At 41.8% G+C, this 16,993-nt stretch overlaps 2 protein-coding genes across 2 annotated transcripts; one reads left to right on the top strand and one right to left on the bottom strand.

The window, feature by feature from the left end:
* Nucleotides 1-676: 676 nt before the first annotated feature.
* Ubqn (ubiquilin) lies at nt 677-4,331 on the bottom strand. The gene is made up of 3 exons (XM_064682628.1): nt 4,046-4,331; nt 2,142-3,630; nt 677-1,405 (listed from the first exon to the last, which is right to left on the bottom strand). Exons 1-3 carry the CDS (start codon nt 4,139-4,141, stop codon nt 1,329-1,331), a joined length of 1,662 nt encoding a protein of 553 aa, XP_064538698.1. The 5' UTR covers nt 4,142-4,331; the 3' UTR covers nt 677-1,328.
* A 476-nt stretch (nt 4,332-4,807) lies between these two features.
* Nucleotides 4,808-16,618, top strand: dome (domeless). The gene is made up of 4 exons (XM_064682627.1): nt 4,808-5,171; nt 5,274-6,463; nt 12,997-14,060; nt 14,639-16,618. The coding sequence occupies exons 2-4, from the start codon at nt 5,274-5,276 to the stop codon at nt 16,249-16,251; spliced, it is 3,867 nt and encodes a 1,288-aa protein (XP_064538697.1). The 5' UTR covers nt 4,808-5,171; the 3' UTR covers nt 16,252-16,618.
* The last annotated feature ends 375 nt before the right edge of the window (nt 16,619-16,993 follow it).

Here is a 16,993-nt window from a genome sequence, read left to right as displayed (position 1 = left end):
GTATTTTTTGTTTTCTTTTGTAACACCGTGGAATATTTGATATATGTATAATACATATATATACACATATATGCACATATGTGTTTGTTTTTTACCATAAAATAAAAAGCTCAATTTTTGTAATATAGCATCCAATGCATTCCAAAACTGCCCGCAAGTAACGCCAGACGCAAACAATATATGTATATATATACACATATATATATGCATATATAGATATAGATGTATATATATGTACCGGTTTTATAGACATATATATATAGATAGATAAATATATAGGCACGCACATTCGCATGCATACATATTATTTGTTATTTTACATATTTCTTGCCTTGTCAGCAAATATACATTAACAAATACAAAACGTTTGCTTTAAACGTAAACAAAGTTTAGTTATAGTTATTAAAAAAAATATATATACATATACATATATATGAAGCCGCATGCATATATATAGATATACAGTTATAGCTAAGCATATTTTTGCATATTCTTCAACAGGCTGCACAACAAAAATGAATTAGAAAACGTGCGACGAGTTGTTCCTGCGCTTCCTTCTGCTCCTGTGTATGTATGGGTGTGTGGGTGTGTCTGTGTCTGTCTGTGTGTGCCCCAATATATATATATATATATATATATACTATATACTATATATATGCATTAAAGTTGTACCGCCTTTTGTTTGTTTTTTCTTTTTGTTGAGTTAAGTTTTACATTTTGCACATCAATTGTTATCTACAACAAAAATTGTTATATTATCAATATCGATTGTTGAATACTCTGCCCCAGACTTTGGCATGTGTTTTTCTTCTTTCTTTCTTTTTTTTTTTGTAAATATTATTTATGTATATATATATTTTTTTTTTGGTTTTTTGTTTTTTTTTTTCTGTGTGGAAATTTAGAAGCAAATGTGTGTGTGTGTGTGTGTGTGTGAGTGAGTGTAATTTATAGGCTTCCAGGCGGATTTTCTTCATCTGCTTGTTGCTCGATTGCCCGCTTACGCTAGGTGTGTATGAGTGTGTATATGTGTGTGTGGCGTGTGTATTGTGTGTGTGTGTGTGTGTGCGTGTGTGTGTGTGTCAAGGTTTATCAGCAAACAGCAGCGTTGACTTTTCGACTGAGCCAGGCGCCCCGATTGGGGTTTGCTTTTTGTGGGCGGGGCGCATGTGCATCAGGTTTAACAATTGCGATACAGCAGTTAATATTTTGTATACGCATATATATATGTACACATAGTATGCATGTATATATAAACGTATATATATGTATATATATATATAGACGATATTTGCGTTTGGCGTGTACGTAAGGCGTGCGCCTTAACAGTGTTAACTCAGGGACAACTGATTCAGCGACAACAGGCGTTCCACGGCCGCATTAATATCCCCGAACGTGGCAATTAGCGCTAAAGGATTAGAAAAATAAAACTCGCATAAGTATATAGATACATAAACATGTTAATTTAAATGTCAATCACTTTAAATACCCCTGCAGACATATTGCACATACAGAATACATTTCTAATTAGAATCCATAAGTCTTCGCCAAATCCTTTCTATGGAAGTAATCAGAAAACCTCTGGCACTCTAGCAATGGACTCTGACTAGACTATATGACTATATATTTTACCAGACAAAATCAGCTTAAAAAAGAAAGAGTACCCCTATCTGAATGCTCTGTTTGAGGGAAGACGAAAGAACTATACACATTCTATATAAATGTTTAGCTAGTAGTTGGTCAAGGGGGAAGCATCTGGGAAAATAGAGCAAAAGTAAGAAATGTGCCCCTCTCCTGACGCTGAGACTAGGCTCTGCTTGAGGAAGACGAAGGATTTATCCACATTCTATATAAATGTCCAGTAGTTGGGCAAGAGGGAAGCATCTGGGCAAATAGAGCAAGTCTATTTCCGACAGATTTTCCATATAAGAGTTATATGAAATAGTTAGCTGACAATAAAAGAGTTTAGTTTGGTCGGGATATCATTCGAAATATCCAATGTCTGGTCACAAGGCCACCGAGCGACAGGAAACAGTTGGACAGACGAATGACTAAGGCTATATGGACTCGATCGGGCATATATATGTATGCGCCATGCACTGCAAGGGCGTCATAAAGAGCTAAAGATATATTTGTGTTCGTACCCTGCAAATTGGCGTCGCGATTAACAAAACCCATAGCGGCCAGCTGCTCCAGCTGCGATTGGTAGCGCACTTCCGGCGGCTGCGTGGTGTCCGCATTGTTGGACATGCCGTTGAGCATGCGCATCATGAAATCGTTGAAGAGCTGCGCATTTGGTCCGCCGCCAGGCGCCAGTGTTGGCGTCGCTGCGTTCGTGGCATTGGAATTCGGTGCAGCGATGTTGTTGGGCGTGCTATTGTTGGTGGTGGCAGCAGTAGCGGCGGTGCCATCGCCGCTGGCCGGATCGGCAACATTGTTGACGCCCGGTGGTGGTGGGGGTATGCCCAGTGTGCCGACCAGATTGGGTGCAGCGGTGCGCAGCTGTTCCATGCCCTGTTGGATCTGTAGTATGGCATTGATCGCCTCCGGATTGGTCAGCATATTCATGACATCCGGATTCTGCATTTGGGCCATAAACTGTGGCATCATTTGGCGCACCTGATCCTGCAGCTGTGGATTGTTCGATAGCAGCGGGCTGCTGCTTAGCAGGCGTGACGCCATATCCGGATCCTGGGACATGGACTCCATCATGGAACGCGTATACGGCGCATTTAGCAGATTTTGCATCAGTGCTGGATTATCAGCCATCTGCTGGAGCAGACTGCGCATGGCCGGTGTGTTGAGTACATTATTAGGCGGCTGATCGCCTGCGCGATTATTTGGGCCAGTATTGTTGCTTTGGGTATTGGTGCCGGAACGATTACCGGAGCCACCCCACGGATTTGGCAACGGATTGCGATTCTCGGTGCCCTGCTGTGGATTAACGCCAGCTGTTGCGCCGCCTCCCTCGACGAGGCCAGCAAACGGATTGCGCCCAAACGATTCGGTGGCCGCATTCATCATTGGCTCCTGTATATCACGGTAGATACGCTGCAGGGCACTGTAGCCGCCCGGAACCGATTCCAGATTGGACATAGCTCGATCATGCGAACGCATCAGCTCCTGTAGCATGGATGGATTGCGTGCCAGCTCCATGGTTTGACGCAACAAATCCGGATTGTTAAGCATATGTGATATCTCCGGATTGCGTTGCATCAGATCCTGCATTTGCGGATTTGATGTAATCAACTGACGCATTGTCTCAGGATTGTTCATCATTTGCTGCACCAGGGGATTATCCATCAGCGAACGCAACATATCTCCATTATTTAGGAGCTCATTCTGCATGCGGGCCTGCAGATCCATAAACGTATTCGAACCGGCGCCAAGAGCCTCCATGCCGGCTAGGCCGCCAAACTGATTAAGGCCAAACGGTGTTTGGCGTACATCGGCCGGCGCACGTGCCGGGGTCTCGTTTGTGCGCGTTGGGGCCTTTATCACCAAATGCACTGTTAGATTGTCCTTGATGTTGTGCATCTTCAACGTGTCGGTGTCCTTCATGATTTTGCCCGCAAAAATTAGCACCAATTGCTCGGGTTCGGCCTCAAATTTTTGTGCCACCAAAATTTTGAACTGTTCGGAAAAAAAAAAATAAAATAAAACAAAACACAAAATGTTAATTATGTTGAAATCAAAAAGAAAATAAATTAAAAACGAAAAAATAAACTGTTGGTGAACAATGTTGCCCCATCGTTGTATTTATACACACACACACACACACTCACATTCGCATGGGCACACTCTTACGCACGCGACAGCGCGTATGTGCACTTTGCCATCCTTCCAGAAAAAATAAAATGCACTGTACCTTCAATTACACGGGCACACACACACAAAAAATACGTGGTGCACAAGACAAGTGTGTCCACCCCTTGTCAATGTTAGCCGCAATAATTGTTTTATTGAAGCACCCAGCGCCCAGTGCCCTGCACCCCCCGGCAATTTCACCATAACAGGCCATTCGACAGTTCACTTATTTAGTACTCACATCTTTTATTCCAGAATCTTCATCGACTTCAACAGTTTTCTTGTCCTTTGGCGTTTTAACTACCACGTTGATGCGCTTACTACCGCCTTCGGCCATTTTGATTGTTTTTCAGCGCTAGTTATGCGTTTCTTAATATAATGCTATGTTTGCACAAGTTTTTTATATTTTTTTTTATTTTTTCTATTTTTTTGTGATCGCCTATTGAAATTTATACGTGCTTTCAAACTAAATTATTTTCCATTTGATGAAAAGTAATTCGTCACTTTCTCACATACGACACACACACACACATATATATGTCAAATACAAAGTAGTGTGACCAGCGGCGGGCAGTCTATAAAAAACCAAAAGCAAATACAAAAATCATCTTGTATACTGCTGTATCGTGACTGGTCACACATATTAAATGTTACTTTCGAGCCAAAAATAAATTCAAATAAATTCAACCAAGTGGCGCAGTTTTAAATATTTTCAATTTATAATACTAAACAAATACAAAAATATAATTTGCGACATTCGTAATGTATAATGTGCTACTATACTATACAATTTTGGCATGTATCCAAATGAAAGTTGTGCAGCTTTTTATAAAAAATGATAAGTTAATTCAAAGAAAATCGAAATCAAATAATAAACAGAAATGAGAGTATTCGTTTGCTTCTGAGACGTGCGGCTGCGCATATTTGTATTTTTTTTTTTGTCGTAAAAATGAGAATGGCGTTTTAACGCCGGCCGGTCACACTACGTCTGGAATTCCAAGCAAACGACAAGCAAAAGGCAACGCATAAGGCAACGTAAACGGTTGAGTTAGTGAGATCTTGCATGCTATTTATTAAAGCGCAACAGTAAACAACAAAAAAATAAAAATAAAAACAAAATACGTAGATTATAATTATTCAAAAAGTAAAGCATAAAAAAAGTAAAAGTTACGTTACAAAGTCAATTTAGGCACAGAAGATACCACAACAGTATTTGTACGAGCATACGAATCAAAATGCCATAAAAATCAGTTCTTGGAATTTTTGGTAACATATATAAACGGTTTCTGAGAATTACCAATACCAGTGCCAACAAGTGCCTCGTTCCCGTGTGTGCCCCACAGGTATTTGTCTATCGGATAGCAAAGGTGTGTACTTACTTAGAATATGTGTACAAGTGTGGCCCTCTAGAAATATATAAATATACTTAATTATGTATGTGTGTGTATATATTTGTATATAAATTGCAGATGCAAATAAATAAACACAAGCGAACAATGCAACAAATAAGCTGCAATCAATTAACACTGGCACTTGCTCTGCTCTTTGGCCTGCACATCTTGGGCTCAAACGGACAGCATCCGTCACCCGGCTGGGTGGTGCCCGAGAAGGCAGAAGTGCCCGTTGGCAGCGATCTGAACATCAGCTGCACCATAAACCAGGCATTCTTCGACTCCTCGAAGACCAACGAGAGCTGCAACGTATCCGATCTGTATTTCAAGGCGAACATAAATGGTCGTCGAGAGTATTTCAATGGCACCGATCTGCAATTGGTCAACGATACCACAATTCTGATGTCGTTTACGAACATGTCCGATCAGGAGGGCGAATATCTGTGCATGTGCAAGGAAATGGGCATGTTCTCGTCCCAGGTGGATGTCGGCACCAAACCGTTGCCCGTCGACAATTTCGATTGCACCAGCTACGATTGGGAGTATATGTTCTGTAATTTCACGGCGCCACGGAATAGCATCAATACCAAATACAATATCAGCTTTACCACGGAGAAGAATACCAATTATCGTTACTATGTCGATTGCAATTTTGATGCATCGCCGCAGGTCAATTGCAACATAACCAGCGAGCAGTATAAAAAGTTTCCCGAATGGTATTATTTTCGTCTGGATATTGCCAACAGTTTGGGCAACGATAGCCAAGATATTAAGGTGGATAATGTGGAGCGCATGATCCTGGCACGACCCGGACAGAATTTGAAAGTTCTGAATCGCACCAAAGACTCGATTTGCTTATCGTGGGAAATGCCGCGACGCAGCAATTTTATTGGCGGCGTCTTGTGGCAGGTGCATGTGACGCCCGAGAATTTTCCATTATTAAAACGGCCCATGTGGCGCAACAGCTCCTCGGCGGCCAAGGATACGCTCTGTCTGACTGAACTGCCCTATCCGGGCTACAATTATCTGCTCGAGCTGCGCGTGCGCAACAACAAGACCAAATCCCGCTGGAGCCAGCCGCTCAGCTATCCATTTCGCACGGTCGCCGAGCGGCCAGCACGACCGCCTCGCATGACCAACGGCAGCTTCTACGTCTACTCAACGGGCGAATCGCTGACCCTCTACTGGGAGCAGCTGGCGAAGCACGAGCTGAATGGCGACAATTTTACCTATATCGTCAGCGAGTATCGCTGCAACAATACAATCACGTGAGTAATCCCTAAAACCAGCCGATATACCCGCAGTTGTTAGACGTTTACACGATGAACCTCAGTTCTGATAAGCTTGTAAGCTTGTCCCATTAATACATTGATCTATTACGCATAGAGTATGCATGCAAAACTTTAATGATTTCTTTAGAGCACAGTTTGTGGTGAAAAGTACGTTTACACGATGAACCTTAAACGTGATTAACAAGGAAATGCAGCTATATTGATAACTATTCTCATATAAAATGCCCGTTTTTCTTTCGCTGAAATAAGTTATTCATTAAAGGTGCTACAGTAAGTTTACACGATGAATCTTAAACGTGATAAGCTGACAAATGCAGCTATATTGATAACTATTCTCATAGAAAATGCTGCTTATCTCAAACTGAAATAAGTTATTCATGAAGAGTAGCTTTACTTTAAACGTCATTAACTAAAAGAAACACATTCAAATTTTATTCCTTGGAGTTTTCCATAATTTCTTGATACGATTAACCTTAATCGTGATTATATATATGCATTTAAATTATGGCTGCAGCTATTGTTCCTTTTACATAGTGAGTCTTATAGCTTAGATACCTGTTGTTATCTATTATTGAAGTTACCATAAACGGACCTTCATATTCGCGCTGTCCTTGTCCGGTTCTGGGAGACTTCCTACTAAGTCATCTATTACAATATTCTTCCTGACGCTTTGTCAGTTATAAGCAATACATTTTCTAAAGAACAAGCTACTTTGCCTCTTTGAAAATTTCACGAATTTCTCTTTTGGCTTAGAGTTAGGAATTAACCGGCAACTGTTCATTAGAGGAGCTTTCTCTAAATGTACATGTACATATTATATACAATTTACCTTGCTTATGTATCTCGAGAAACAGCATACTACGTGAGTAATATGTTCATACGATGCGACCCAATTGTAATTAATTATAGCTGTTGTTTTCAATTTTAAATAATTTCAAGACAACTCAGGAGCGCAAGTTTTTCTGGTTAAATCATATTCAAGTGACATGATTGTTTTGAACTATTAAGAAAAATATATTATTCTTAACGAGGAATACTTATTTTTCAAACGTTTTTTATTTCCAATGAACTGTGTATTTGCCTAGTTCCAACTACTTGTCTATGTGTATATAAATTGTTAATTAATCACGTTTAGCGTGCATCGTGTAAACGTTTGTTTGTGCCCCACTTCTCACGAATACCCCTTGTGTCTCTGCGTATTCAGAAAAAAAAAAACACAAAATTCTGGCAAGGCCACGTTTCGTAAACAACTTTTTATGGCTTTCATTTAAATATAGCCTCATTGAATAATATGCAAATATTTAAAATTCAAATTTAATGCAATCGATTTCGAAGTAATTCGCAAAATGTTTGTTTGTGGTTGCTGATCAGAGCGTTGCCACCTTGTTTGCAATTTTAATTATTAAATATCATTTCTGATATACCCAAAATGAATTTATACAAATCGATTTTTCGAACAGCCTTTATAACTATTTACAAATATGAAATTCGATGTCCAGACTGATTGATTGCCTGATTGACTAACTGACTGATTGATGATCAGCGCACAGCTAATCAGAGCGTTGCCACCTTGTTAGTATTTTGAGAGTGTGCACAAATATTTGTAGTTGAATTTATTAATATTCATTTCTGATATATATATATATATATTTATACAAATAATTTGTCGAGCAGCCTTCAAATTTACTTAAAAATATAAAATTGTATTTATGATTGATTGACTGACGGACTGATTGATGATCAACGCACAGCTGCCGAGCAGGCTGCATATCTATTAAAAAATATAAAATTCTATGTCCAGACTGATTGATTGCCTGATTGACTGGCTGACTGACTGACTGATGATTGACGCCCAGTTAAAACCCTCAGAGTTAGAGAGCTGAACTTTTCAGAAATTCAATGTGCCTTCAATTATGACTTTAAGACGCAACACGACTCAGTCATAGAACAATTTCGGTGCTCATTTCTTAACAATGCCACTTTGGCTAATTCCACTTAGCGAGCGACCACCGTAGCTATATTTAGATGAAAATATGTATTTATGTGCATCTGTTTGTTATTGCTCACTTTTCCATAAGACATATTGCAGCCAAGCGACGTTATTTAAGCTGAATTATAACTAAATATGTATGTATGTGTGTGTGAGTGTGTGTGTGTGTGTGTATCTGCGCATGTGCACACACACACACACACACGGACCCAGACACACGCTCGCATGTCTGATGCGGAACTGCATTGGAACATTGAGCAATTTCCACAAATTTTCATCTAACTATAGCATACATACATGTGCATGCGGTGAGGAGGGGGGGGGGGGGGGGGGGTGGTTGTGCATGGGGGGTGACTGGGTGTGTGTGTGGATTGGAGGGGGGGTTGGAGGGTGTGTGGTTGTGTGCGCGCACGTGTTTCGTTTTATGTAACCCTTGCAGTGAGTATTTTAGCTGTAACATGCGATATGTAACGCATAAAAAGGAGAGTCCATAAGATATATACACATGTTCCTTATCAAAATCAGCTTATAGACCTGCTCGTCTATGCAAACTTGTCTCGCAGTGTTGCCATATTAATCAAATGTTGTTCAGATATTATGTCTGCAAAACCCGCTGGTTCAAATCTTCAGAAAGTTCGGACTAAGATTTAGCTCTTGCATGGAAATTGTTTTATGTCTTTCAAGATTTCTTTAACAAACTTTTTTGTCAATCAAATGTTGTTCAGATATTATGTCTGCAAAACTCGCTGGTTCAAATCTTCAGAAAGTTCGGACTAAGATTTAGTTCTTGTATGAAAATTGTTTAATGTCTTTCAAGATATCTTTAACAAACTTTTTTGTTAATCAAATGTTGTTCAGATATTATGTCTGCAAAACTCGCTGGTTCAAATCTTTATAAAGTTAGTTCTTGAACGGAAATTGTTTTGTCTTTCAAGATATCTTTAACTAACTTTTCTGTTAATCAAATGTTGTTCAGATATTTTGTCTGCAAAACCCGCTGGTTCAAATCTTCAGAAAGTTCGGACTAAGATTTAGTTCTTGCATGGAAATTGTTTTATGTCTTTCAAGATTTCTTTAACAAACTTTTTTGTTAATCAAATGTTGTTCAGATATTATGTCTGCAAAACCCGCTGGTTCAAATCTTCAGAAAGTTCGGACTAAGATTTGGTTCTTGTATGAAAATTGTTTTGTGTCTTTCAAGATATCTTTAACTAACTTTTCTGTTAATCAAATGTTGTTCAGATATTATGTCTGCAAAACCCACTGGTTCAAATCTTCATAAAGTTAGTTCTTGAATGGAAATTGTTTTGTCTTTCAAGATATCTTTAACTAACTTTTCTGTTAATCAAATGTTGTTCAGATATTATGTCTGCAAAACTCGCTGGTTCAAATCTTCAGAAAGTTCGGACTAAGATTTGGTTCTTGTATGAAAATTGTTTTGTGTCTTTCAAGATATCTTTAACTAACTTTGCTGTTTTTCAAATGTTGTTCAGATATTATGTCTGCAAAACTCACTGGTTTAAATCTTTATAAAGTTAGTTCTTGAATGGAAATTGTTTTGTCTTTCAAGATATCTTTAGCAAACTTTGCTGTAACCCCAAACTAATCGAACGACTATAACATACTGTTAGTCTAGGAAAAGTAGGTAAGGGTATTTGGGCTGCGGTGTGCTCATGCTAGATACTCGCGCTTGCTTTGACGTTATAAAAGCATTTCTTATTAAACGACTTATCCCCATTAAATGAAAAGAAAAGAAGAAAAGGCAGGAACGTAATGAATGCCAGCCAAACATGCAGAAATTCAAGGAATTTTTAAAAATAAACATTTTTCAAGAAATCTGTGCACGTTACGTACGTATCCACCGACCGCACATATGTATCTATCCCAGCAAGTGTCTCTGCGAGTGTGTGCCAGAGACACGTGTGTGTGGGTTGCGAATTTTATTTATGTTCCAATTTACGTAAGTACACATGTCAAATGCACACATATTGCATATTGGCTGTTGTGTCTGTATATTCGTGAACTTGTTGCGTTATCTCAATTGCGCAGAACAGAAGTCCGAGACAGAAATTCGACATGGCTTACATGGCTCACAAACAGACTGATTACTGATAACCGAATGTCATATAGAAAATTTAACTACATACCAGATAACCAGCTAACAATATTGTACCCAATATAAGCCAAAAGAACCAGGCCCCTTGCAACATAAGTATCACAAGTATAATCTCTGGGTACATCTGTTCACTTTGATGAACAAATTCATTCGTTCATTTTCGGTCATTTTATTCACTCGTACCTTCGATCAAAAAAGTTTCGTTCAATCATTCAGTTTCTCACGTTCATGATTGACTGTTTAATGATTGATCATCAATGCTAGTCGGGGTACATCTGTTCACTTTGATGAACAAATTCATTTTCGCTTATTTTGTTCACTCGTTCAATCAGTTATTAAGTCGCTCATTTCCATTAATTCAGTTGCTCACGTTCATGATTGACTGATTAAGTAAACTATTAAATAAAATGAGCGATATACATAAGTATCACAAGTATCATGAATATTAGCCCGGGTACTTCTGTTCACTTTTGTGTTAATTTTCAATCATTTTATTCACTCGTACCTTCGATCAAAAACGTTTCGTTCAATCATTAAGTCGCTCATTTCCATTGATTCAGTTGCTCACGTTCATGATTGACTGTTTAATGATTGATCATCAATGCTAGTCGGGGTACATCTGTTCACTTTGATGAACAAATTCATTTTCGCTTATTTTGTTCACTCGTTCCTTAATTTAAAGACGTTTCGTTCAATCAGTTATTAAGTCGCTCATTTCCATTAATTCAGTTGCTCACGTTCATGATTGACTGATTAAGTGAATGATATACATAAGTATCATAGGTATCATCAATATCTGGCCGGGAACTTCCAGTTAACTTTGGGGAACAAATATATTCGTTAATGTTTGGCCATGTTATTCACTCTTTCAATCGAGTATAGAGGTTTCTATTAATTAGTTATATATTCGTTCATTTCCCTCCATTTCCCTTAGGTCGCTTACGGTCATGGATTGACTGATAAAGTCAACTTTTAAATAAAACGAGAAAGAAGTGCTATCTTCGGCACACCGAAGATTTAATACCCTTGCAGACCCAACCTTTTCAAAATGCTCATAGTGCTTTGCCCGTATCTAAGAAGCACAGGGAAAATAGTTAATGCCGAGTATGGTTAAGATATCTTGAAAAACAAAACAGGTTTCCATACAACAACTTAATTTTCCACCGATCGTTCCTATGGCAGCTATATGATATAGTTGCCCGATGTGAATAAGATTTTGCATAAGTGGAGGGAGCATAGTAAAACTAATAAATGCCGAGTTTGGTCAAGATATCTTGAAAAACAAAAAAATTCCATACAACAGCATAATTTTCGACTGATCGTTCCTATGGCAGCTATATGATATAGTTGTCCGATCTTAATAGAATTTTGCATATATATGGGGACCGTAGTAAAACTAATAAATACCGAGTTTGGTTAAGATATCTTAAAACACATAAAAATTTTCTATACAAAAACTTAATTTTCGACCGATCTTTCCTATGGCAGCTATATGATATAGTGGTCCGATCTTAATAGGATTTTGCATATATATGGGGAGCCTAGTAAAACTAATAAATACCGAGTTTGGTCAAGATATCTTGAAAAACATAAAAATGTTCCATACAAAAACTTAATTTTCGACCGATCGTTCCTATGGCAGCTATATGATATAGTGGTCCGATCCAGCTGGTTTTGACATATGAGCTGCGTGCAACAGAAAGAGGGAATTCTGCAAAGTTTCATAAAGATAGCTTTAAAACTGAGAGACTAGTTCGCATAGAAACAGACAGACGGACAGACGGACATGGCTATATCAACTCGGCTGTTGATACTGATCAAGAATATATATACTTTATGGGGTCGGAGATGTCTCCTTCTATGCGTTACACATTTCACGACAAAATTATAATACCCTCTGCAAGGGTATAATAACGATATACATAAGTAAATAAAGTTACTTCTAGTTAACTTTGGTGAACAGGTTTATTCGTTCATTTTTGGTCATGTTATTCACCCGTTCTTTGGGTCAAAAACATTTCATTCAATCATTCACTGTTTAACTGAATGATTGAATAAAATAACAATGTACGTAAGTATCATCAATACCAGCCCGGGGACTTCGAGTTCACTTTGATGAACAAGTTCATTCGTTCATTTTCGAGTCGTTAAATAACTCGGTCATGATATGAGCATAAATATTTAATGATATAATATAAAATATAGAATATAATGAGAGTAAAGTCTTGCTAAAGAAAATGTCAATGCTTGGAATAGTTCAACGTGAATCGGGAAAGATTATTATATAATTTCTGCTGCTTTTTAGCCTTACAAACTGCCTGAGATATCAGGTAAATTAACACCTGTCCGAGATTTTGCTAAAAAAAAAAAAAATCCCTTCACTTTCCTGCTTGCCGTTCACAGCGACACCTCGAGGATCAAGGTGGACACGAACTCGGCGACAATTGAGAACTATACACAGGATGCATACCACGAGATCTACATACGCAGCAGCAACAATGTGAACACGTCCGTGGAGGCGAGTCGCCTCTTCATACCCATGATCAGCAGCGAGGATACCAGCCTGCGCGTCCCGATGAAAATCCAGCGTGTCTATCACTCGAGCAACTCGAGCTATACGCTCGGCTGGAAGGCGCCCAGGAACAGCTCTCAACTGGTCGACTATACGGTCTTCTGGTGCCATGCGAAGCCGGCGCTGCTCTCCAAGTGCAATGGCTCCATACACTTCGAGCATGTGGCTCCGGATCGGCTGGAGTATAGCACGGCGAGCGGTCAGTCGCCATCATTGAATATGGCCGTCTCGGCTAACTATTTGGGCCGCAATACGGGCATGCATTGGGTGACCTGTACGGGCGATGGCAATGATGATCTGGCCAAAATGGATCCGGCCATTGACGATGCGAGCAACACATCGCTCACCGTCAAATGGGGCACCGAGGGCGTCTGTGCGGCCATCCTGAGCGGCTACAATCTGACCTATTGCCAGCGTTCCGAGGGCAAAGCGGACAACTGCACCACCAAGGAGCTGACCAAGGATGTCACCGTCTATACCATCAACAACCTGGAGCCGTTCACCTACTATGGCATCAAGATGTCCATGTATTCCCTGAAACGTGCCAGCAAATACAGCGACGAGCTCATCTGGCGCACCAACGAGGGCGCTCCAACACCGCCCCGGGAGCTCGTCCAGCTGAACGTGAGCAGCTCGAGTGTGCTGCTCGCCTGGAAGCCGCCGTTGAAGGCGAACGGACTGTTGCGCGAGTATCGCGGCACCGTTTCCCATAATAATGAGACGCTTCATTTTTATTTGCGCGCCTTCACCGATGAGCTGGTGGACACCGAGAAGCACATCTACTTCGAACTAAACAATTTAACAGCCTACACTCAGTACGAGATTGTGCTGCAAGCACGGACCGTACTCTATTCGGAGCCGAGCAATGTCATAAGCTTTCGCACCGCCGTCGGAGGTGAGTCCCAATTAGAGCTCTGCGTCGCGTCAGGCCATCAAGTTGCGAATACGTCTCGAAATTTCTTCGGCTCGAGCTGTTCCGAGTTGCAGCCAAACAGTTGAGTCGTTCGTCTAGCTCGAACATGTTGCACTTCGAACTTTGTTTGAATCGAAATAATTGAGTCGTTCGACTCGACCGTTTCCTTTCCACAACACGAACCGTTTAGCTCGAACATGTTGCTAGCTCAAGCACTTCGAACTTCGTTTGAATCGAAACAATTGAGTCGTTCGAATCGATCGTTTGCCTTTCACAACACGCATCGTTTAGCTCGAACATTTTGCAGTTCGAACTTCGTTTGAATCGAAACAATTGAGTCGATCGACTCGACTGTTTCCCTTTCACAACACGAACCGTTTAGCTCGAACATGTTGCTAGTCCAAGTACTTCGAACTATGTTTGAATCGAACACTGTTCGAGTCTGTTGATTCTCAATGAAATCGATTGAGTATCCGCGCTTGATGCAACTGATTTGACCAATGCAGGTCTCCAGTTTTGATTGTACAGAGAGTATAACTAATAGCCTTTCCCCCTTGCAGTGCCCTCGCAGCCCATGCTGATACACGTGGAGAATACCCAGCTGAGCACCACGCTGGAGTGGACGGCACCGCAGCGTCCGGCTGGACGTCTTGAGTTCTACGAGGTGGTCATCATAGAGCGGAATGCCAATAACACGGTAATTGGCCAACCCTTGAGCTATGTGAGCGCGCGCCCGAATTTGACCTGTGTCATGGCGACGCCCGTGTGTACGCCGCTGCACCGTTTCCATTACCAGGTGCGCGCTGTAAATGCGGAGCCGCTGCATCCACAACTGGTAGCGGAAAATACGATTTGGCGCTTGGCGCAGACGCAAAAGTGCGTGGCCCAGCCGCCGCTGACCGATGGCGAGTGGAGCGCGATACAGACGTACAATAATTCGAGCCTGTATCGATTGTACAAGTCGAGCTGGGCCAAGCACGAGGTGAGCTGCTCGCCGGATCCGAGCAATACCAAGCTGCTCGTCAGCTCCATGGAGGTGATTGTCGCATTGATTGTGCTGGGCGTTGTCTGCCATACGGGCTATCGCAAGTATCAGAAGATGGCGGACATTGATCTGGTGCTGCCGCCGGGCATTGTTGAGACCCTCAAGAAGCCCATCGAGATCGGGGTGATGAGCGGCAATGGCGGCGGCGGCGGCAACGCTGGCAACGCTGGCAGCGGCGGCATCGGCATCGGCATTGGCGGCGGCATTGGCGGCATCGTTTGCACACGGATCGATCCGATACCGGACTATAATATATATTCGCCGCACGATATGCCGCACGACTTTGGCAGCGGCAATGAGAGCTCCAAGCTGCTGCTGGCCAACAATTCGAGCAGCGGCTGTTGCAATGAGCGCGACAACTATGAGGAGCCGACGGCCAGGCGGCCACCAGCCAGCTACATGTCCATGAGCCAGGGCCTGCTGCTCGACGATGACGGCCAGGCGGGCGCCACGGAAATGCAGACCAGCAACAGCAATGCCACGCCCAGTCATGGCAATGCCAGCGGCTACATAAAGCCAACCAAAATGATGAACTGGCCAACGCCCAGCAGCATGGCCAACACATTGCCCAGCGGCAATGCACAGACGCTGTCGACCACGCAGCCGATGCTCGTGACAATGCCATTGAGCGGCTATGTGCCCGTTCAGGTGCTGCAGGCGCGACAGACACCGGCGCCGCCGGTTGCAGCGCCGGTTCACTTGCTCAACACCAGTAACTATGTCCAGGCAGCCGATCTGCACAAGCTCAAGCCGCCGACAGCGACAACTGGACCATCACCAGCAGCAGCAGCACCAATTGGAGTCGCAACAGTTGTCTCAGCATCAGCAGCAGCAACTGGAGCAGCAACAACAACAACAACAGCTCTGTCGTCGCCATCGTCGCCACGGTCGCCATCGTTGCCGCCGGCGCCCGCCGCAACAACGCTGATGCCCACCGGCTTTGGCTATACGGCCATGGAGCAGCTGCAGCGCAACGGCCTGATGAAACCAACCGGAGCAGCGCTGCAGCAGAGCGCGGCGACGGCACAGAATGCTCAACAGACGACGCAGAGATTGCAGCCAAATATTGGCGGATATGTGACGCCGCAGGATCTGAACGCATTGGCGCACAATCGTCATATGCTCTAAGCTGGACCAGGATCAGCAAGCAGAGACGAACGGAGAGCGAGAGATTTTTTTCGGGGGGATTTTTTTTGCTGCGTTGGTGGCGAATGAAACATTCGTTTGTGGCCAGTGCAGCCAGCTAGCAGCTACTATTGCCTTCCACACACACACACACACACACCTGGAGAGAGAGAGCGCGAAGGAGAGAGAGAGAGAGAGAGAGAGAGAGAGAGGGAGGAAGGGAAACACTCCATGACAATTGCACCGACAAATCAGCACATTTTGCACAACTGCACAACCTTTTGGTACTTACACACGCACACCCAGCTACACACACACACACACACACACACACACTCACACAGCCCGGCCACTTGTATTTAAAAAAAAAAAAGAACAAACTCTTGTATACTCTTTTTTTTTTTTATTTTATTGTAATTTTAATTTGTATTTTGTCACGTTTAAGTTCCGATTTGAATTTTGATTTGTAATTTATTTTTGATTTTAATTTTGTATTTCCCCGTTTTTTTTTTGTTCCTTCTTTCTTTGTTGTTTCGTTGTGGCACACATTATTGGCAGGCACTGTGCTAGCTCTTGTAAGGCACTTCGAGGTTATGTATTTTACGCTCTAGTATTGTTTATGAACTATCTTATGCATAATTAACTTTATATACCTACTACCAACTATATACATACATTATATGTAACAAAAGAAAAACGAAAAGTGGACAACAAAAATGAAGCTCAACGTTTTCAATGAACGATG

This window comes from Drosophila montana, unplaced genomic scaffold (assembly GCF_035044405.1).
Source record: "Drosophila montana isolate Dmon_TW-CO22-7 unplaced genomic scaffold, ASM3504440v1 contig_2482_1, whole genome shotgun sequence".
NCBI classification, from domain to species: domain Eukaryota; kingdom Metazoa; phylum Arthropoda; class Insecta; order Diptera; family Drosophilidae; genus Drosophila; species Drosophila montana.
This window is presented reverse-complemented; position numbering and strand designations above follow the sequence as displayed.